This window comes from Salminus brasiliensis, chromosome 13 (assembly GCF_030463535.1).
Source record: "Salminus brasiliensis chromosome 13, fSalBra1.hap2, whole genome shotgun sequence".
Lineage (NCBI taxonomy): Eukaryota > Metazoa > Chordata > Actinopteri > Characiformes > Bryconidae > Salminus > Salminus brasiliensis.
The window spans coordinates 8,920,135-8,942,389 of record NC_132890.1 but is presented as its reverse complement, the minus strand read 5'-3'; the positions used below and the strand labels follow the sequence as shown (position 1 = coordinate 8,942,389).

At 42.2% G+C, this 22,255-nt stretch overlaps 1 protein-coding gene across 3 annotated transcripts in view; it reads right to left on the bottom strand.

Annotated features, from left to right (window-relative positions):
• lrriq1 (leucine-rich repeats and IQ motif containing 1) overlaps nucleotides 1–22,255 on the bottom strand; it is a 44,855-nt gene that overhangs the window by 15,177 nt on the left and 7,423 nt on the right. For 2 of the 3 annotated variants that reach the window (XM_072695750.1, XM_072695751.1), the window contains exons 11-23: nucleotides 21,429–21,622; nucleotides 20,647–20,774; nucleotides 19,817–19,890; nucleotides 18,925–19,018; nucleotides 14,845–15,015; nucleotides 10,320–10,721; nucleotides 9,811–9,976; nucleotides 8,522–8,641; nucleotides 5,888–5,977; nucleotides 4,216–4,343; nucleotides 2,824–2,895; nucleotides 2,629–2,717; nucleotides 1,601–1,705 (exon numbers count right to left, since the gene is read on the bottom strand). In XM_072695750.1, the coding sequence (XP_072551851.1) occupies nucleotides 1,601–1,705; nucleotides 2,629–2,717; nucleotides 2,824–2,895; nucleotides 4,216–4,343; nucleotides 5,888–5,977; nucleotides 8,522–8,641; nucleotides 9,811–9,976; nucleotides 10,320–10,721; nucleotides 14,845–15,015; nucleotides 18,925–19,018; nucleotides 19,817–19,890; nucleotides 20,647–20,774; nucleotides 21,429–21,622 (1,833 nt within the window). The remainder of the gene's footprint in view (nucleotides 1–1,600; nucleotides 1,706–2,628; nucleotides 2,718–2,823; nucleotides 2,896–4,215; nucleotides 4,344–5,887; nucleotides 5,978–8,521; nucleotides 8,642–9,810; nucleotides 9,977–10,319; nucleotides 10,722–14,844; nucleotides 15,016–18,924; nucleotides 19,019–19,816; nucleotides 19,891–20,646; nucleotides 20,775–21,428; nucleotides 21,623–22,255) is intronic. The other variant, XM_072695752.1, reaches the window with a different exon arrangement.

The following is a 22,255-nucleotide window of genomic DNA, read 5'->3' as shown; positions in this document are numbered from 1 at the left end:
TAGCAAGTAGGGATGTCCCGATCAGGTTATTCTGCCCCTCGATCTGATCTGAGTCTCTGAATGCTGAGTATCAGTCGATACCAATAGGATTTTTGTGTTTGTATAAATAATACAGTCGCACTCTTTATATAAGATGAGCTGCAGGTACTGCAATGCTAAAGTAAAATCATGATATGTTTAGTAACAGTTTCTATAATGAGATACTCTGGTCTAATTCCCTGACCATTCAACTTACAGTTCCTTGAAAACACGGCAGTCAAGTCACTTGTGTGTGTGTGAGTGTGTGTTTGTTTTGGTATACACTCCAGATTGATATCTGGTGTTGTTTGTCGATTGTGAAATAACTGTTTTAATAACTCTAATAGTGGGTGAATGCTGTGATTTGGGTTTCTATAGCATGTGTGTCACTCAGTTCTGAACATGCTCTTCAGTGCTGGTTTAAAAACAAAGAAAGGCGTGTGGTTTACCCGTCAGTCAAAAATAGCGTTTTAGTGGTTTTATAAAGGTTATTAGATATTATGGTCTGTTTTCATGTTCCACTGTTAAAATCCACACTGCAGACTCTCTTTTATTTACCTTCTGAAAACATCCTTAGTGCTGCCGGCCTGGCAGCAATGTCTATCAGTGTCCATAGATGGCGCAGTCCATGAAAATATGCCTGCATCTGCCCTACTAACACAGCATATGTGCTGCGGGAGGAACAAGTTCTGTCACTTGGAACCAACCACTTTTCTAATTCATTTGTATAGGATCCAGTAGCTTCTGTAGGTTGGGAATTGATGCAGTGGATCATACTTTATTTGAAATTGTCAATGATACAATTCTTGTGGTGTGGTGTGGTGTTTGTGCAGTGTAGTAGGCAATAACACTGCCTTCCTTTTGCTGGGCAAGCCCACCACACTACACACCACTACGACACCAGTAAGAGTCCTTGGGCAAGACTTCCAATGCTGCAGTCTCCCACCTGTGTAACGTGATTCAAATGTAAGTCGTTCTGGATAAGAGCAATATGCCATGAATGTAAATGTACATGTTGTCAGCTAAGACTTTAGAAGGATGTTCTGTTCAGTGTTTTGTCTGATGTATATACTTGCTGTGTGTCATTGTGTCAAACTGATTGATATGATTGATATATTTCCTGTGGGAGACCTGTTTGGTAGCCCAATTTATGAGTAAATCTAAAAAGCAATAAACATTTGAATTACAAATAAAAAAAAATAAGTGAATGCCTTAAAGAGCCATATTATTCACTCTCTATTTTGATTTTTAGATTTTTAACAACAATTAAATGTACTATTTGAATACAAATGTACTGTATTCTTATTATTATCAGCAGTAGTAGTATTTTCCAACAATATAAGCAGTATTCTGCTCATTTTACATAGTCAAAGAAAATACATATAGAATGCAGAAAGCTCCATATCCACATGATGATAGGTTTTAGCTTGCCTTCTGACTTTCCAAACTTTAATAGGTGAAAGGGGTCGGCATTGTCAGTGTCTTTGAATCTATCGGCAGGTAAGATGTTAAGTTAAACTGGAGACTTGTACTTTTGACGTATATTGGAGTGGTAGCGTTGACCGCAAAGTGAGGTGCCTACCCTTAATCTCATCTCTGCATTCAGCTTGGCATCTCTTGCGGGCCTCCACAGGCACAGGCTGTTTGCTGCGGTTCCTAAACAGGGCTAGACGCACGGCTGGCTCTGCTGCACCAGAACACAAAGAGAAACACAGCCAGAGTGAGCTCACGCAAAACCCAGCATGGCCCCATGCCCTGACATGCACAGACAGACACAGACACAAACCGCACCTTCACTTTGCATTAGGACACCATGCGGCTTCAGCAGGAGCAGAGGCTTTGTGCGCTCCACACAGGCCTTTATTTCATGAGCCTGTGATTGGATTTGTGGCATTAAGAGTCACGCTCTCCTGACCCTGATCAAAGCCAGCCCCAGGCCCGGCCTCTGGGCCCGAGACCCAGGCCTGGACTACTGTCTCTAGCGTTCCTCTCACGCTTACAGCCCCGTGAGGTAACCTCAGGACTGGAGACTTTCCTGCAGCTCCCAGTAATATAAACCGGGCCTGTGCACTGAGAGGGGAGCCTGGGATACAGTGCGGTACGGGATAGCCACTTCCTGTGAGCGCTCTTAAGTTCAGGCGAATCGAACATGACGGGGAACAGGGATAGCAGAGGGGAGCTGCTTGCTGTTACTCCTCATTAAGCTGCACCAAGAGGAAAGGCTCCATGCTAGCGTGGCACGACTGCTGTCCAGAGACGTAGAGAGGAAAAACAATAACAAACCCTTAGAGACAGACCCTGTTTTGGGAAGTGGTCTATTTTTTCCATTAAAGCTCTCTTTCCTATTACTGACTGGTGCTCCTCCTCCTCCTACGTACTCCAGCTGATCTCTGAAGGCATTCCCAAAGGAGCTGCCACAGGGGATATTTAGGATATATATGGGCTTAAACAGTGTTCCTCACTTGGAAATCCATACTTATTCCACAGATTTCCACATGCGAGCGAGACTCAATCCTCACTGAAGTGTGAAACTAACTGCCAGAGAATGGTTGCAAATGGGAATCCTGATGCCCTGTGCACTGTACATACACACATAAGCAAGCCACTTACCCAGTAATTTTCTCTGCTGCTGCTTCCTGGCCTTCATCTTCTGGGCCCTCTTTAGTATGAGGAGGGCAGTGGAGCCACTGTTGATGCCCCTGAGAAGAGAAGATGGTAGCATTTTCAGCTGAGTAACACACTTGGGTTACACAGCATATTGGGTTCTGGCTAAGATTAGTACAGGGACACACAACAAAACCGTACCATTCTTCAAGAATTTTCTCTGATCTTTCTGCCTGGCCATCACGTCCTAGTGATGATGGTGGAGATGACATTCTGGAAAAACACATAACATCTAATTAGTAACTTTATATATACACACTATATGGACAGAAGTATTGGGACACCCGCTCATTCATTGTTTCTTCTAAAATCAAGAATATTAAAAAAACATTATCCTTCTTTTATTGGAGTAACTGTCTCAACTGTCTGGGGGAAAAGGCTTTCTACTAGATTTTGGAGAATTGCTGTGAGGATTTGGTTGCAAGTAGCGACAAGACTGTTAGTGAGGTCAGGATGTTGGATGATCACACCAGACTTGATCACAAACTCCCCAATTCATGCCAAATGAATTGGATGGAACACCATTATTTCAGAGACACCCCTCTAGTTCATGCCTTGTATTAGGTATTGTGCCAATAGATTTATAATGTGTATCTGCTTCAGAAAGTTCTACTACTTCTCCACAGGGACTAGACTAGAGGCTGTGTGTATGCATGTGCACATCTATCTGTGTCAGCAGTGTCAGTGCAACTCCAAACTGCTTAATGAATTCATTACATGGGGTGTCCACAAACATTTGGACATATAGTATATAGAATATTTTAAATAATATTTAATAGACACTATTTAAGCTTTTACAGTACAAGTTATTATTTAGAATATACTATTTATCATGTGTCCAAATGTTTGTGGACACCTCTTTTAGATGCAGTGCAGATAAATAAACCTATGATTAAACATAAGATACTTATGCCTTATGTCCTTATGTGGTCCTCTTCCCTCTTCCAGCCCCTCTAGGAAGAGCTGAAGAGCCTGTAGAGCAGCTCTGTGACAGCAACCTGCCACTGAACTTGCTCCTTTGATGGTCCATAATGATGGTGTGCAGTGGATGACCATCATCATCCATAATGGAGAGCAGTTTGTGCAGTGTCCTCATCTCTGCCACATCAGAGTTCAGTTCCATACCAACCACTGACCCAGCACGCCTGACCAGCTTCTTTTAATGAATGCATTCAGCTACTTGAAATAGCACATATTGCTGACACAGATAGATGCATAAAACTCTATTTGTGCTGTTTTACAGTTTTGTTTGACAATTTGAATCTGGCACAATTCTTTACACGATGTAAGACATGAGAACTGTATCTTTTTACATTGACTTCCATTAAAATGTATGATGTTTTCCTTCTCTTTCTCTGTAAAGTCACCATTTTGGAGAAAGTGTTTGCGTAACAGTGGCTATATACCTGTACCTATGCAGATAATTAGTAACTTTAAATATATACATAATGGACAAAACTATTGGGACACCAATAGATTCTTCTGAAAGTATTACAAAAGCCTTTGTTTTTTGCAGCTGTCTTATGATTTTACCTGGGGTTGGGGTCAGGTGACAGACTCTGTTCTGATGTCGCTGCTGCCTCACCACCACCCCAGGCCTGTTTGGGTTTCCATGGCAACACAGGTGTGCTCTTATGCAGCTCCTGCAGAGGAAGATGAGGCTGAAAGACCAACAAAGAAAATCTTTACATGAAGCTTTAAAATCGTATTTTGTAATCCTGTGCTTTACTAATTTAAAACTTTAAAAGGAGAGTAGTGCTTGAGAACAAACCTCGGAAAACATAGGCCTACTTTAAAGGACACGTTTGGTTAAAAAAAAAATATCATGATTTATTTTTTTTAGCTTAAATGTGTAACTGTTTAAAAGGTCTGTCGATGCAGTTTTACTATGTTTTCATTTAGATCTCCCACTGAAACAGCTTTGCTGGGCAGGTGAAATGCTCAGAGGTGAAATGCTCGCTGGGTCCCCAGCTTTGCCTCACCAGCAAACAGACGCCAACATCGCTTAAGAGTAATGAGGGAAGAGAGCGCCATCTAGCCACCTGGACAGAGCACGGCCCATTGTGCTCTCTCGGACTCCGGGCGCTGATGACAATGCAGAATGGGGATCCACCCCAATTATTGCTGTTTTTTTACTTTTTGATATGACTTGAATCTGACGGTTGTTCATTACATTGTGTCACAATTCCATGACAGACGGACAAATAGAAATGCTCCAAAATAAATAAATATAAATAATATAATAAAATAAATGTTAAAAATGTACTTTTACTTTCATTAAAAGTTAAAAAGTTTTTTTTTTTTCTTTCTCATTTCGGACATAGAAGGTTTTTGCGTGACAGTGACTATATATACCTATACCTATACACTTAATGAGTAAAAAAATCTTTAATGGATAAAAGTATTGGGACACCTGCTCATTCATTGTTTCTTCTAAAATTCAAGGATATTAAAAAATGTATCCTGCTTTTGTTGCAGTAACTGTCCTACGTGTCCAGGGAAGACTTTCTACTAGATGCATTAGCATTGCTGTGAATATTTGATTGCAATCAGTGACAAGAGCGTTACTGAGTTCGGGATGTTGTTGATCACCACCCCACCTCATCCCTAACTCATCCCAAAAGTACTGGACGGAGCACCATCATTCCAGAGAACACAGTTTGTTCCACTGCTCCACAGCACAATGCTGGGGACTTCATACACCTCTAGTTAATGCCTGGCATTAGCAAAGGTGCCAATAGTTTCATGTTTATCTGCTCCAGAGAGTTCTATTCTATTTGCAGTGATATACACTATATTGTATTAGACCATTAAAACTTCCACTTTAGGATTAAAGGTGATAAAATAGTAAATCAGTCATCAACCCCTATAATGCACAAACACCCAATTAAAGGCTTCTTTATGCACAGGTTTTACTGATCCACATCTATGTTTCTCAGCATTTAAGTTCCTTCTGCAGTTACTATATCTCTGTTTCAGCAGCTGCACTGTATCATAGCCTGGCTACCGTGATGCAGACAGTTCAGCTCAAGCCCCCCTTTGAAAAAGCCTGCTCTGAAAAATGACATCTGCTGATTGGAAGGAAGTTTGAAGCAGCCTAGAAAGTAATAGTGTTTTTGGAGGTAATAAATTTGATGATTAATCACTCAACAAAGCTCGGATTGTGCCGGCCCACAGACAGTGGGAGGGCTTTTCTGGCTGTTACCTTTGGCAGCAGCAGCTGTTCCGAATATGTCAGCAATCCGGACGATGAGGCTTCGGAATGCAGAGCTATCCAGTCACTCTCCATCGCCTCCTATACAACCCCCCCCCAACCAGAAGACATGCACATCTTGAGAGAACTGAAATAGAACCTCATCCTTCTGAAAATTAGCCAGCATCTCGAGATTTGTACCGCTGATGAAGTGCATCCTGTTGTTGTGGTTATTTGCTTCAAAGCAAGTAGCAAATCACATTAGCCTAAAAGCACTGAACTATCATTGATGTGTTCCCTGAGTGCATACAAACATTCAAGCCCTTGATGGCCTACTCACTTTAAAACAGGAAATGAGTAGTTGATGAAGACTGTTACATTTGCATTCACTAAATGAAAAGTCAAGTTTTATGAAACAAACAGCACTTTGAAAACTGAACAGAGCAGACTCCATATTTGTAGGTGCAATAGTCAAGATTCCAAAACAATGGCCTCTAGTGGTTAAGAAGGTGAACACTTTAACAAAGGACCTAAGATGGGGTGGAGTATTCAGGACATTGAGGAGATGGAGGTTGGAGTAATTAGTCACTGAGGAGACTGAGGAGAGGGTGGGGTAATGAGGCATTGAAAAGATGGGTTGGAGTAATAGGGTATTGAGGAAATTAATGTGGAGTATTAGGGTACTGAGAACATGAGGGTGTAGTAATGGGACATTGAGGAGATGGGGTTGCATAACAGGGCACTGAGGAGATGGAGGTGGAGTAATAGGTTGTTGAAGAAACAAAGGTGGAGTAATGGGATACTGAGGAGATGGGGTGGAGTAATGGGGTATTGAGATAAGTTGTTATATGTTATTTGGGAGGTTGAGGAGATTGAGTAATGGGGTGTTGAAGAGATAGAAGTGGAGCAATGGGGTGTTGAGATAGAAGTGGAGTAATGTTGGGTGTTGAAGAGATGGAAGTGGAGTAATGTTGGGTGTTGAAGAGATGGAAGTGGAGTAATGTTGGGTGTTGAAGAGATAGATGTGGAGTAATGTTGGTTGTTGAAGAGATAGAAGTTAGAAATGTTGGGTGTTGAAGAGATGGAAGTGGAGTAATGGGTTGTTGAGGAGATGCAGGTGGAGTAATGGGGCATTAGGGAGACGGAGTAATGGGGTGTTGAGATGGAAGTGGAGTAATGTTGGGTGTTGAAGAGATAGAAGTGAGTAATTTTGGGTGTTGAAGAGATGGAAGTGGAGTAATGTTGGGTGTTGAAGAGATGGAAGTGGAGTAATGGGTTGTTGAAGAGATGGAAGTGTAGTAATGGGGTGTTGAGATAGAAGTGGAGTAATGCTGGGTGTTGAAGAAATGGAAGTGGAGTAATGCTGGGTGTAGAAGAGATAGATGTGGAGTAATGTTGGTTGTTGAAGAGATAGAAGTTAGAAATGTTGGGTGTTGAAGAGATGGAAGTGGAGTAATGGGGTGTTGAAGAGATGGAAGTGGAGTAATGGGGTGTTGAGATAGAAGTGGAGTAATGGGGTGTTGAGATAGAAGTGTTGTAATGTTGGGTGTTGAAAAAACAGATGTGGAGTAATGTTGGGTGTTGAAGAGATAGAAGTGAGTAATGTTGGGTGTTGAAGAGATGGAAGTGGAGTAATGCTGGGTGTTGAAAAAATAGATGTGGAGTAATGTTGGGTGTTGAAGAGATAGAAGTGAGTAATGTTGGGTGTTGAAGAGATGGAAGTGGAGTAATGGGTTGTTGAGGAGATGCAGGTGGAGTAATGGGGCATTAGGGAGACAGAAATGGAGTAATGGGGTGTTGAAGAGATAGAAGTAGAGTAATGTTGGGTGTTGAAGAGATGGAAGTGGAGTAATGTTGGGTGTTGAAGAGATGGAAGTGAGTAATGTTGGGTGTTGAAGAGATGGAAGTGGAGTAATGGGTTGTTGAGGAGATGCAGGTGGAGTAATGGGGCATTAGGGAGACAGAAATGGAGTAATGGGGTGTTGAAGAGATAGAAGTAGAGTAATGTTGGGTGTTGAAGAGATGGAAGTGGAGTAAGGAGGTGTTGAAGAGATAAGGGCAGAGTTATGGGGTGTTGAGGAGATGAAAGGTAGAGAATAAAAGGGGCACTGACTGAGCTAGGGGGTGGAGTAATAGGGCGTTGAGGAGGTTTGGGTGGAGTAATGGGTTGTGGGATTGGGAAGTATCTTATAAAGTGAATGACAGAAGATCCATGTGAACCCAGAGAAAGCTCCGGGCTGGACAGATTTTCTCAGGCGCCTAACACACATGTACTGATACCATTGCTTTTTCATCGAGCATGTTTTGAATTAGTTAGACACGGCAACAAAAACCGACTAATGCACCTTTGATACAAGCCTTATAAATCACTTGTTACTCCAGACGCATGTGGTCATGTGTGACTTGGGTTAAAGCTAAGTAAACCAAAGGCGTTCAGGCAGAAAACTGAGTTTGATAAGAGTGAGAGAGGTGATGATACACTGTGAGGCTGCTCATTGATTGCTATGCTATGCCGATAACTTATCGCTGGTGACATCTTTCCACTTCCCTGCTAAGACTGCTAGTGTGGAGGCTGTCAGCACAGCGGTGCAGGCTGTGTGTAGTGAATTCACAGCAATGACAGGAACACCCTGTGTCTGCTCCTACCTCATCAAAAATGAATTCATCCATGTCCACCTCCTCAAAGGCCTCGTCCCCCTCTGAGACCTGGGCGAGAGCAAGAGCACGAGCCAGTCTCCTCCGTAGCGCATAGCCTCTCCATATTGCCTGCGGGGGCAAATGCACGAGGCTATGAATCACCAGCAAACGTAAATATTGTGTGTTATCCCATTAGGAAGATAAAACATGTTAACCTCTGTTTAATTGCCTCATGGTCTGCTGTTTGAACTTTCGGTGACTTGGGCGCAATAAGACGAATGGAACACCAGGATGCCCTTAAATCTCCATATTCCCCATAGGGGGGGTACTTCACAACAGCCCAGATCAGAATTCAAGCGCTCTCACCTCAGTGAAATGTTGGAATCTGATTAATCTTGTTTTTTTCCTCTCTGTCAAAGCCTTGGGGACCCATCAACCATGAGTGGAGCAGAGAGAATCTCTCTCAGAAGTTATGTGTGAAAAGAATGGCCTGTTTTCAAACGCACTGTCTCTCTATTCACAACAAGCCTGTGGCAGTAATAGTGCACTGAGGATGATTTAATTTTATTCACCTTTTTTATCGCTTTCATAAAAGGAGGAATGAGAGAGTACTGAAAGAAGCTTATAATCGTTTTGAGACTCCAACAGATCAGGGCTGAGTTTCCCAAAAGCATCTAAGCATTAGAGGTGACATAGTATAAAGTTAACACAGTTCCCTGGGGTTGTAATGAAATGTCTGTGATTTGCTTTGCTCAAAGTATCACATGGATCAAGCACCAGAGCCCCCGTTTGACCCTGTCTAAAACAGCTGGTTTGAGTGCCTGTTCTTTTAAATGATAATCAGCTTCTGCAGACCCCACCCACCATATATGCAAAGATAGGCCTTTAACCAATGCAAACATACGCCTATACCTTAAACGACAGATCTTCCAGTTAGAGTCTTTCTTGCATATTTACCTATCAGCAGTCAGAGCGGCAGATAATACTGCCAACAAGTTAAGGCTCCTCAAGGAATATCCAGATTGCCCATGCTGCACACAGCACACGGAGAAGGAGAGTGCAGAATTTTCAGCTTGACTGTACTCAGATAGTGTGACATAGGATGGAGAGCCAAATTTGAACGGCTTGTTAGATCCCCTGTTTTCTGACCTAAATAGCCCACATAAAAAAACTAACTAGGTTGTCTTATTTCACAGTTAGTGGAGCACTGAAAAGGTTTTTCATAGTATGTCACCTTCAAGGTCATCTGGTAGTTCTGGTAACTGGTAGTTCATTAGCAACGGTAAAACAAGTCTTACCTGAATGACAGTGGCAGCGTAGTCTTCATCAGGAGGCTCAGTTGTCTTTTCACTAGACCCCAGCCTCCTCTCAGGACTCAGTATCCCATGAGACTTTGCAGGTGGCTCTGAGGGGCCTGTTCGCCTGTGTTTTCGCCAGCAGCGTTGGATGACCATGGCTGCCATGCTTAAGAATAGCACAGAAAGTGATTACCAGTTTATCAGTGTTAAAACTGCTGTGTAAAGACAAGATGAGCAGGTCGTATAAGAGTGATTTAGAGCAGGCCAGGGGGTTGTGAAAAAATGTGTACAATATGTATGTGTATAATAAAATATCTAGGTGTAAACCATAACAGGTTTAGTACAATTGGTCACAAGCGAAAAACATAAGTATTGCTTTGTATTAGGGATATTAGGGAAAATATCAATACACCTGTCTGATACACCTTGCCAATTCACAGCTCTACTTTGTATACAGATCTATGAAAAGCCTATGAAACCAGAAAATAACAAATCTTTGTCACTCATACGTTTTAAGGTCCATCCTGGGAGCCTGAGCGGTGCGTCTGCAAGTCCTTGATTTTTCTTCTCTGAACTGCTGGGGTGGATTTATGCAGCCAACTGCACACCCAGTTGCTAGATCAGGTTCAGGATGCTCAAGGTGGGTCTTGTGGACATTCATAGGCAGGTGTGCATCTGGTTGGCTCTGAGTCTCTGGATCTGCTAGGTGCTGTTTGGTGCTCTCATTCTTTGCCAGGTCCCAATTAGATACGTCCTGCAGACAGCTAGAAGAGGCTGGTTCTTGGGCAGATGTTTCAGAGACACTGCTGTCCCCATATTCATGAGCGTAGCGTTGCTGTTCAGCCAAACGGAGAAGCTCTGTGCTGTGGGTACTGGTCAGGAGCTGAGCATCCAGCACACAGGGAGCCATACTGTGTAATACATAACACACATGTAGACACAGGTAACATATTGTAGATTCCATTGAAAAGACAACTTCACCACAATGAACCATAAAAAAGGGCTACCAGACAAAACTTCCCTTCACAAATTAGTAGAAACATGCAGTGATACACAAGTCATAGATATCTTTCAGTAAAGATTCATAAAGAGATGTGCTGTGAATTATTAACCTTTTTAATACCACTAAACTGGGGTGAGTTTCCTGAAAATGAAAGAAGGGACAAGAAAAACAGAGTCCTGCGAGTGTTTCCCAAAGAGCTTCAAAGCTGAAACTTATCGAATGACTTTGGGTCTTTGTTGACTCCTCCCCTAAATCAGCATGGCCAGTAGAACCCTCAAACATCAATTCTACAACAGGCCCCTTGAGCTGCACTACCCTTGGTGCCACAATGGTGCCCTAGTCAAATATATACATATACACACACACTATGCCTAATGCCAAGTGTGGGGGTATAACCCCCTAGCTGTGGAGCAGAAAGCCTTCCCTGGACGGTACAGACAGTTACTCAAACAGAAGCAGGATAAACTCCTAACACCCTTGATCTTAAAAAAAACAAACAATGTATGTGTCCAATACTTACTCATATTTTGTCTTTTAAAACACATATTATAATTATTTTATAAATACAAAATTATATATATATATATATATATATATATATATATACACAGAATTTTTTATTTATAAAATACATATAATATTTGTTTTAAAACACAAAATTATTGTAATAATTCCTAATTTTAAACTAAATCCTCCCGTTTTCATGTCCACAGAACAAGTGAATCCCATCCTCCTGTCTCCTCCAGAATTTGCAGCCTCTTGGGTTTTGTGAGCTCAACTGCAGCAAAAACACACTTTAAAAAGCACTTTGTGAATAACGAGCAGGTTAGATTAGTCTTTAATTTGTGAGCAAGTTCACATAGTACTTCATAACATAATTATGGAAACACATTTAAGTACATAAAAAGTGCTTAGCATTGGGAAAATTTAGGAAACATTGGGAAACCCTCTATTGGAAATTCTGCAAGTCTTTGTGCGTCTGAGTAAATGTGTTGAGTAAATGAGTATTTTACATTTAAATTAACATGAACTACACTCCACCAAAGTGAAAATCCTGATACAGGAAGCTTTCTGGCCATATGCTTCAAAAGACTGCACAGGGCCTGTTGTACAATGTCACACTGTCATATAATGAGGCTTTTCATGATGGAGATTAAGTGCATACAAAGGCATCTCAAACTCAAACTAATTATTCTATTAGCAACGGTTGCTTCTCCCCCTCCTAATCCTGCCCTCTGAGCACTTCACCATCACCGCCCTGGGTTGCCCTCTCTGGACACACAGAACCCTCGCTATTCCAGCTCTGAAACAGGGGTCAGGAGCATCTGAACACATACACACAGATCTGAGACAAGCATAGTCAAAGAGAAACACACTCCAAAAGAATAACTGGAAATGCTGGGAGTGCTAGAATAATAGAATCTGATAGTCTAGTATGGACTTACAGAGAAAGTAAAACACTGCTACACGTAGTGGAATACATGCCAAGGCACATAAATATAGGTGTTGACCTTACACAGGCTCTCTACTTACTGACTGAAACAATCCCCTAAAAGCTATGCCTAAAACCAGGAAGAGCTCTCCATTTATTATTGTGAACCTAAGAAGAACTAGGAGAACTTACTGTAGAGCTGCGGTACAGAGCTACAAGCTACAAGGACACAATGATCCCTCAGACTGCGTGATCTGCTGAAACCAGTCCCTATCGAGTTTAACTGGTGTCTCTGTGCCTGCTAATCAACCCAGCACAGCTGCATCACTCTGGCCAGAGAGTGGACTCTTCACCTTCCCTACAACTGGGGATTGACACCAGGTCATGTCAGGCTGTGGTGGTCCCTGCAGGGGCCCAAAAGAAGCTTTGTGCAGAGTGCATAGCGCAAGGGTTAGAGGGCTTTGGCTAGCGCTCCCAGCTATAAGAGACCTCTGCCTGATCCATAGCGCACACAAGTCCCTGTCTCTTGTCCTTTAAGGAATATCATTGCACAAGGTCCAACAGCCCTTTCCACTGGACACTGAAACACTGTATACATATGCATGTGGCTGTCTGATGGCAGCACGAGGGGGTTTCGTGCTGTAAAAACAGGTCGTGCATCATTCAGTCCATGTTTGCTTGCTTTAAATTATGCACGTGCACAAGAAAATGGGCATGCTTGATGTGCACTGCCACTAACACAAACAAATTGGGCCTAATCACTCCCTCAATAACAACAATTTGCTTGCAAATAATGAACAGCTGCGTTCATCTTTCTCCTTCTACGCTGCATTCAAACAAATCACTGTGGCCCGATCCTCGCTTTGCTATTAGATGGGAGCTTGAGTCGTTCCCACTACAAACAAAAACACTTGAACTGAATGTGTTGCACATACGTTATGATTACTTTGCTCGTGTTGCTGCAATTTAGTTACAATCTATTCTATGATTGGTTTAGGACATACACTATATGGACAAAAGTAATGGGACACCTGCTCATTTATTGATTCTTATCCTGCTTTTGTTAAAGTAACTGTCTCTACTGTCTAGGAAAGAAGGATTCCTACTAGATTTTGAAGCATTGCTGTGAGGATCTGGTTGCATTCAGGGACCTCATCCCCAACTCCCAAACTCATCCTAAAAGTATTGGATGAAGCACCGTCATTCCAGAGAACACAGTGCTCCACTGCTCCAGAGCTCAATGCTGGAGGGCTTTATACCTAGCTCTAGCCCACGCCTTGCATTAGTAATGGTGCCAATAGGTTCATGTTTATCTGCTCCAGAGTGTCCTATTGTACTGGCAAAGCTTCTCTACAGGGACTTGACAAGCTGTGTGTGTATGTGCGCATTTGCACATCTGAGTGTGCAAGGTGTGCAACTTAATGCATTCATTAGAAAGGGTGTCCACAAACATTTAGACATAAAGTGTAACTAACTCTTTCAGCTACTCTTCAATTCAGACATGGATGAAACAGTTCAGTTATGGATTTAAGTGCTTAGATATGCATAAATCTGATTTTAACAATTTTACCAGGAAAGTATACCTTAATTAGCTTGTTAGGGCTACGGCTTGTTCACAATCATCGTTACAAATGGCCAGGTGATGCTGAAGATTTCAAATTTCAAAGCTTTATAAATACTTAATAAGCTTCTCAAATCAGCAGCCATGGGTTTATCTAAAAAGTACTGCCTTGCACTCTAGGAATCAAAATAATGAATGCCCATTCGGCAGGAGAACACTATAAGAAGACAACAGAGTGTATCCAGGTAGCCCTTTCCTCAGTTCATAATGTAATTAAGAAATGGCAGTTAGCAGAAAAGTGGAGGTCAAGTTCCCTCCACTTTTCCATAGTTTCCAAAAGAACTGCTCAGGTTTGCTAGAAAGGCATCCAACGTCCCTGTTTCACAGCATACATTTTCACATTTTCGTCTAAACAAGCCTGATGCATTTTGCAAACGAATGAAGTCAAAATAAAACATTTTGGATGCAATGAGCAAAGTTATGTTAAAGGATTTCAAGACAAGAACACCTCTCCAACTGTTAAGCAAGGGGGTGGATTAATAATGCTTTGGGCTTGTGTTGCAGCCAGTGGCCCAGTGGCAACATTTTACTGGTAGAGTGAAGAATGGATTGAATGGAGTAAAAAAGCTGAATATGAATATGATGGATGAGTTCTACTGCAGGATAATGATTCTAAACACACCCTAAACAACCTTAAAATCCACATGGGCCTCACAGTCCCTCGACCTAAACATCATCGAAAATGTGTGGATAGAGATAAAAAGAGCAGTTGAGCAAGACAGCACAAGAATCCTACAGAACCAGAAGAATATAAGAATGAGCCATTCAAGAACTGAAAGTCATGTTTAAAAAAAGTCCCTCACCTCACCCAGATCTTTGCATATCACTGTACATCACAGTAAAGGAAATCAAATCTGAATAAATTGCTGTTATTTTTCAACATTTTAATGGTATTAAAAACTTCATACAGGTTTCCGGCACAGTTTAGAGATTGTGAATGATATAAGGTTTACTGAAACCTATGTGTGAGTTTCTTACCTGACCTCCATTCTGTGTTTCTCCAGTACTGAGTCAAGCTGATCCTGGTGTGCCTGACAGAGCTCCTGGAAGCTCCATAGCTGTGTTGATCCTACAGAGGGCGCTGCTGAGGCTCCAGTCTGTTCGCCATTCAGTTTGATCAAGTTTGGCTTTGCTGCCAGAACAGAGGACCTGGAGGGAAATCAAGGATTTCAGAGGTTTATTCACCTGATTTGACCAAATCACATTATAAAAGCCACGTCACTGCACTTGGTCACTGAAGAAATGTGAGAATGCTTGAATCGATTACAAACTCAGTGGTCTCCGGAATTGGGTGGAAACTGCAGGAAATGGAGAAATTCCAAGCAGCTTTTACAGACCTCATGGAATGTAACGACACTGAACATCTAGTATAAAAAGCAGCAGTGAGACGGAAGATCTCACTCTCTCCCTGCCTCACTCCCCCTTCCTCCCTCCTTGCTTCTCTCTTTCCCTCACTCTCTACGGGCTTCCACTGGAGCGTATTTACATTGAGCAGATGAAATCAGTTAGGAAATGGAGATGAAACATTTAATGAGTTTGACATTTCAAAACCAGGAGAGTCAACAAGCCGTCTGCGTGCAGGGGAAAGAGCTTTAGTTAAAGTCCACTTCTCACAGGGAGAAAGTGCGTGATGACACTCCGTTTGGATTAGAAGTGAAAAAGGCTCTCTTGGCCTCAGTCCAGAGATGTGGCTGTCACTCAAACAGAGTCCATTTTCCCTTTCCTTTGCAGAGTGATACAACATCAGATTTAAGTGGTTTGGCCTCTGACAACATGTGTGAGTGTGGGCCTGTTTGTGTATGTGGATACAGTCTTATGCAAAAAGCTTGGGCACCCTTGACCAAATTACACATCCGAATAACACGGCCTCTGTAGCTCATCAAACATTTTGACAAGGTCTCAGACCTCAGCAAATTAGGCCAGAGCACGCAGGTCACCAATTGGAATTACAGACTGTCAGCTGAATCAAATTAAACCTCATGATAGAAATGGCAGTTTAGGGGAACTGTGAAAGTCAAGATGAGATCTGGAAGAGCAATAAAGCTCTTGAGCGGTTTGAATTATGCTAAAGAACATCTAAAAAAGTCAGATGAGGTTTGGAAACAAGTGCTGTGGATTAATCTCACAAATAAGCCATTTTAATTATAAGGGATACATGTAGAATATGAACCCTTTAATACATTGGAAGGGGTTGTGCAATATATGGCTGATACAAGCCTACCTCAGGACTGAACTGAAATTGTCAAAAGACCAAGATGGTCGTTGCAAGTTGAAGCTCTGGGCGACTTTTTCGGACGCTGGAGCAAAGAGCAAACAATATGGCAGCGGATAACAGATACTGGTCCAGTAAATTCATTTACTTCTGGTAAGGAGAAACAGTACAGCAACAGTTTGAGCTCCATATGTAACACACTGCAGTGGTCCACAAGCCGTAAAAGCACTTGACCGTGACCGTGAATAAGAAATACACTGTATAAAGTATTGGGACATCTGCTCATTCACTGTTTCTTCCTATTTCTAGCGTCCAGGGAAGGATTTCTACTAGATTTTGGAGTATTGCTATGAACATTTGATCAGGATGTTTGATGATAACCATCCAACCTCATCCTCAATTTCCCAACTCTTAACAAAAGTATTGGCTGGAGCACCAACCATCATTTCAGAGAACACTCTCAGAGAACAGCCTCATACCCCTCTAGCCTTGTTATACTGACCATACTTCTCTCCAGGGATGCAAGCCGTGTGTGCATTTGCACATCTGTGTCAGCAATGGGAGCAACTTAACATTTAGACATATAATGTATGCTGAAATAAGTTACGCTATGTAGCTTGTATGCTTGTCAGCACAACATAATCAAGTCCATAACTGGACTACATCCAGCAGCAGGATTCACCAGACCCTTACGATCATGTGATGAGTGGTTGTTCCTCTTGGCCTGCTGTGAGCTTCGGCGAATGGCTCCCTCCACTACTGTAAAAGCAGCCCTTCATATATCACTTAGTGAAAACTTCCCTGCAAACACAAGCTCATACAGCAGTGAGATTTATCAAGCTAAAGTCCCTCTCCTCTCCTCGGCTCAGGCCGCTCCCGCTCGGCGTAATTCTTGGAGATCTCCTTTGGTGCTTTAATTTAGCTGCTGTTATTATTGGCCAGGGATGAAAGGGCCTGGGGAGAGTGAGGAAAACACAGGGCCTAATTCCATTGTTGGCACTGAGGGTTAGACAAAGTTCACCCCAATACTGAGCATGAGCTGCGCAAACTACGCATCTGTGCACCAAATAAAACAGATGTAGAGACACTACAGACATTTCATACCCTTATCTGTGTGCCTTGATAGTGAGTGGCTCACAGGCGGGATCCAAAATGAACAAAAGAGTATTGTGGAGCAGCACAAGTTTGGGGCTTAATGCTGCTGAGGTTGCGAGTTCAGTGTTTCAGAGTAGTTAAATGTGCTGTGTATCCACTACACTGTAAAACGCTGCTCCATAGACTGTAATAGGGGGAATTGTGTCTCTGTCATTTCCACTTCGGGCAGCAACGCTGCTACTGCACTATATAGGTTCATGTTGGCTTCCAATGCAGTATCTCTCAGCTTGTCCAGAAAGGCACATGCCCTCTCAAACTGTGATTTGTTTTTAGGGAGTGGTGTAAAAGTGAATTACACCTCTCAACTGTAGGGGGAGCCCAGGAGCAAAAACAGTAAACTCTAAATATATATTTTTTTAATCTAAAGATGTGCTGAGAGGGTGGTACACTTGCTGATACTGAGGGTGGATATACTCTCTTATCTAAATAAGAAACATTTAAAATCAAAAAGCAGCATGATGCAAGAACTGCTATTTGTTGCCTTTTGGCTCCCCCTACTGCAGTGGAGTGTGGATCACTTTACGTAGTTCTTGCAAGAGGTCTTGTGCAGCTCCTTACATAGTGCAGTGGAGTGGATGATTCTGAAGCTGCTATTTTAAGGTTAATTTGCAACATAATATTACTTTAAATGCTTCAGGCATAACAATTATGACAATAACATATCAGTAGTGTCCTCAATTATGACGATTTGGTTATAAAGAAGCATGTTTGTCCTAATGGGCTGAGAACATCCAATAATCTACTACTTCTAAAGCCGTCCACTGTAACCGGCAATGTAAATTCACTTCTGTCCATCCTTCTTCTCAGTTTGATCAACCAAATCACTTCCAGTGCTGAGTAAATATTTTCAGAATTACGTGCACTTAAGTCCATGTGTGGACAGATGTCACCGGGTAATCCAATAGCACACGCAGATACACTGCCCAGCCCAGTGGTTCGGGCCGGAAACTCTATGTTAAAATGGAATGTTTATTCTACGTTCTGCGCCTGAACCATCTTAAGCAATGTCTCCATTCACATTAGCCTCACACTCTGGGACAAGCATGAAACGCTGGTGGCTTCCACTGGAATGCACGCATGGCTGTGTTTGCCCAGTCCAAGACAAATCTTTCCATCAAAACAGGAGGTACTGCATCTCCTTACAGAGCCCTCTGATTCCCCCTCCTCAGCAACACAATATAGTGTTGAGGGCAGTTTGGTGCAGAGCAAGTACACTATATAGTCAAAAGTATTTGGATACCTGGACATTTATTGTTTTTTCCAAAATCAAGGGTATTAAAAAATGAGTTTTGTTGAAGAAACCGTCTCTACTGTCCAGGGAAGAAGACTGTCTACTAGATTTTGAAGCATAGCTGATTTGATCGCATTCAGCGACAAGTGCAGTAGGGAGGTCAGGATGTTGGATGCAAAGTATTGGATGGAGCACCAACTCAATGCGGGGGCTTTATAGCTCTCATAGGCAAGGGGCCAATAGGTTTATGTGGTTTATCTGCTCCATAGAGTCAGCGACTATTCTATTGCCAATACTTCTCTACAGGGACTAGACAAGCATTTTGCACACGACTCAGCAAGCTGAATGCATTCATTAGAAGGGGTGTCCACAAATATTTGGACCTAAAGTGTATGAACAGTGTGCGTGTGAATTTGTTTTTTAAGGGCATCTGAATCCCTGCATGCAGGTCATACCTTACCTCCAGTTGTTCTCCTGCAGTACAGGGTTGTCTTTTAGGTTAAGCTCCTGGAGACATGTGCAGCCCTGAAGACTCAGACAAATGTTTTTCAGCTCTGGAACGAGGAGGTAGGGCAGCACATGAGTGTATGTATTCTCCCTCACAGCACAGACTGTTAGTTAATCCTGTTATGGATACAAATCTAATCCATAGACAGTTGAGCCCCACTGTAAATCATTTGCTATTCTTTGGTTTTCAGAACTAAGTCAGCATTACTACTGATTTGATTAAACTTCCCTGCACAAAATTAGGAGGCAAATGCCACATAATTATATTTAAAAACATGCAAGTGAAAAATCGTTCCGTGGACAACATAAAATCCAGTCCACAGACCAAACTACACAGGCGTTGAAAAAATACTTTTCTAATAGTGCCTATTTTGTCCTCTTCAGGTCCTGATGATTGTCCCTCCTGCTTTGACATATTTTCAGAATGCCTGCATAGTTGGATTTGACTTTTTCACGCATTTCCCACACTAAAAACTCAATAAATGTGATGATTGAGTTGTCCATGTCATCACCTAAACTCCACTCACTCACTGCCCCAACCCACTCCACTACTTGATGAGTGGTTTTTAAGAAAGAAATAGTTCCTATCAGACATTCAAAACAGTTGCGAAATACCCCCAAATGATGAGCGCATCTAAGCAGTTCTTCTCGACTGTAAGTGTTTTGTTTTTTTTTAAACACTTATTAGGCCTTATTACTTAAAAGATAAGCAGACTTTACATTACACTTAATGGTATTAGATTTGATGGTAGGGTTTAATATGATGAACATTGTAATATTGGAGAAAACTAGTAAACATAGATGTCAATATTAATATAAAATACAGGTTTCACTTGTTTTCTGACCTGAGAGACAGTTGTGACTCATATGTAGGGTCTTCAGTGAAAGCAAGTCATCTAACGGTGGAAGCTGAGTGACACTGAGGAAAAAAGACAACAGGCCTATCAGTCAGTCTGAACTGAATAGAACTGAAACTCAGTCTCCATAATTCCATACTCTACAAAACACCAGGACTACAACAAGTGCATTTCAATTACAATCAATGGTATCACAGGTGGTTGCCAAGAGGTTACTAGGTTGATGCTTAGGGGTTGCCAAGTTGCTAGGTGTTAGTAGTATATTTGTATCATCGAGTGCTTGCTAGATGGGTGCTGTAGTGTTCCTAGGCAGCTGCTGTGGTGTTGCTTAGTGGTTGCTAGGGTGCTGCTATGGTGTTGCTAAGTGGTTGTTATGGTATCCTAAGTGGTTGCAATAGTGTTGCTAAATGGTTGGTGTGATTTCCAAAGTGGTTGGTTGGGTCTTACTTGTGCATTTGTATCATCGAGTGGTTGCAAGATGGGTGATATAGTGTTGCTAGGCAGCTGCTATGGTATCCCATATGGTTGCTATGGTGTTTGAGGAGGTTGGTCAGGTATTGTAAAGTAGTTGCTGTGATTGGTTGGGTGTTAATAGTGTGTTTGGATCATTGTAACATAAGGAGGGTGCACACAGCTTTGCATCCCATAAATTCTTATAGGAAAAAAATATGCTATGTGGAAACTGTACATCAGACCCAGCAATCTGGAGTTGGAATGGTGTTGATATCTCAAAAACTGCAGAGCACATTATTGGGCTAAAATCAGGCAGAAGAAAAAAGCAAATCATGGAAAATGAAGAAGAAGGATAGAACACTCACTTGTTCTGGGCCACAGAAAGACAGCGCAGCAGAGGCAGCCAGCAGGAGTCCAGGCCGTGCAGGGAGGAGATGCTATTATCATCCAGATACAGCTCCCTCAGCAACACATGGTTCTTCAGTACGGGTATCTGGGTCCCAGACAAAAAAAGAAAGAAACACAACCTTACTGCGTAAGTGCGTCACCAAACTGCCAAAATACTATCCTGCCCATGTCAACCATTAAACGTCCCAAGAGCTGAGGAACACAAACCTCACCCTGAATATGAGACCTCAACAGCACTTATTGGCGCACCAGCACTGACTGGCAGTGGAAATTGAATTTAAGTGACGGCAGACGATAATGTGACCCTAATGGAGGAGCCGCTTTCAACGTGAGGATGATATAAACAATCTCTGTCATCATCGTCATCATCGCTCTGTCTTTCTGGACGGCCGGTGCAGTTACCATTCTGAATGCTGTCAAGTTCCTTCAATCTGAGAGTGGGTGAAAAATCTCAGAAAAGCAGAGCTTACTGATGTGGTCGCTCATTTCATTACATCCATACTCAAGACATAAAACAGTATGCTGAAACACACACTACCCGAGTTACCAGACAGTCCCTGATAATGAGGAGTCACTAGACATTACTCTGTACTAATGTTTCACCAGAATTACCTCACCACTGTCGGATAATGCTCGTGTTTGTGTTTGTAATGATGCGGTTGTATTGTTTGGTATGCCTTGCCTCAGTCTCATTGTTTTGGTATGGATTACCTCAGCAAGGAGGTTGTTTATGGCTTACCTCAGACAGACTGTTTCCTCTCATGTCTAGTGTGTTGAGGAGAGCACAGTGTTCTAGGCCTTCCACGTGGCTCAGATGGTTATATGAACAATCTAGATACAGCAGTGTGAACGCATCACTGAGGCCTCTCGTGCTGATCAGCTGGTTATGGTCGACTGACAGCCGCTGAAGCCTTTTCAGAGATCCCAAACCACCTGGCGGAAAAAGACATCATTCATATGAGGATGCAGAAATGAAGTGAAAGTGTGTGAGGATCATAAGAGGATAGCAAGAAAAAAATCTAATATCAGCTAAAGTATAACCTAATCCCACGACTCGGCTGAGGGGGGGTTTCATAACAACCACTGAGAGTAAATACTCTTTAAGGGCATTTAACCTCTTCTTTATGAAATATTTATTCATGGCTGTTCATATATACAGAACCACAATTGAGGTAAATGACTCACATTTGAATACATATTGTAAGGTAGCGAGGGAGCAGGTACAAAGAAACCTGCCATGACTAGACAATACTGCCCTCTAGTGGACAAAAACACAGTAATCAGGTTTCAATCTAGGTTCAAATCTAGTTATCAGAACCTGCAACTGGAGATAAACTTTCCTACAGAGTTTAGTTTCAAGCACTTCTGATCCACCTAGATGTTCTCAGCAGTGATCACCATCTCATTAGAGCTTGCATTAATAAACCAATCAGCCTTAACATTAGCACCACTGACATGGGGGTGAAAAAGTGAGGTGGCATCTGTCAAGGAGTAGGATATATCAGGCAGCAGGTGAAGTCAGTTCTTGAAGGTCACGTGTCAAGCATAAGGATCTGAGGCACTTCG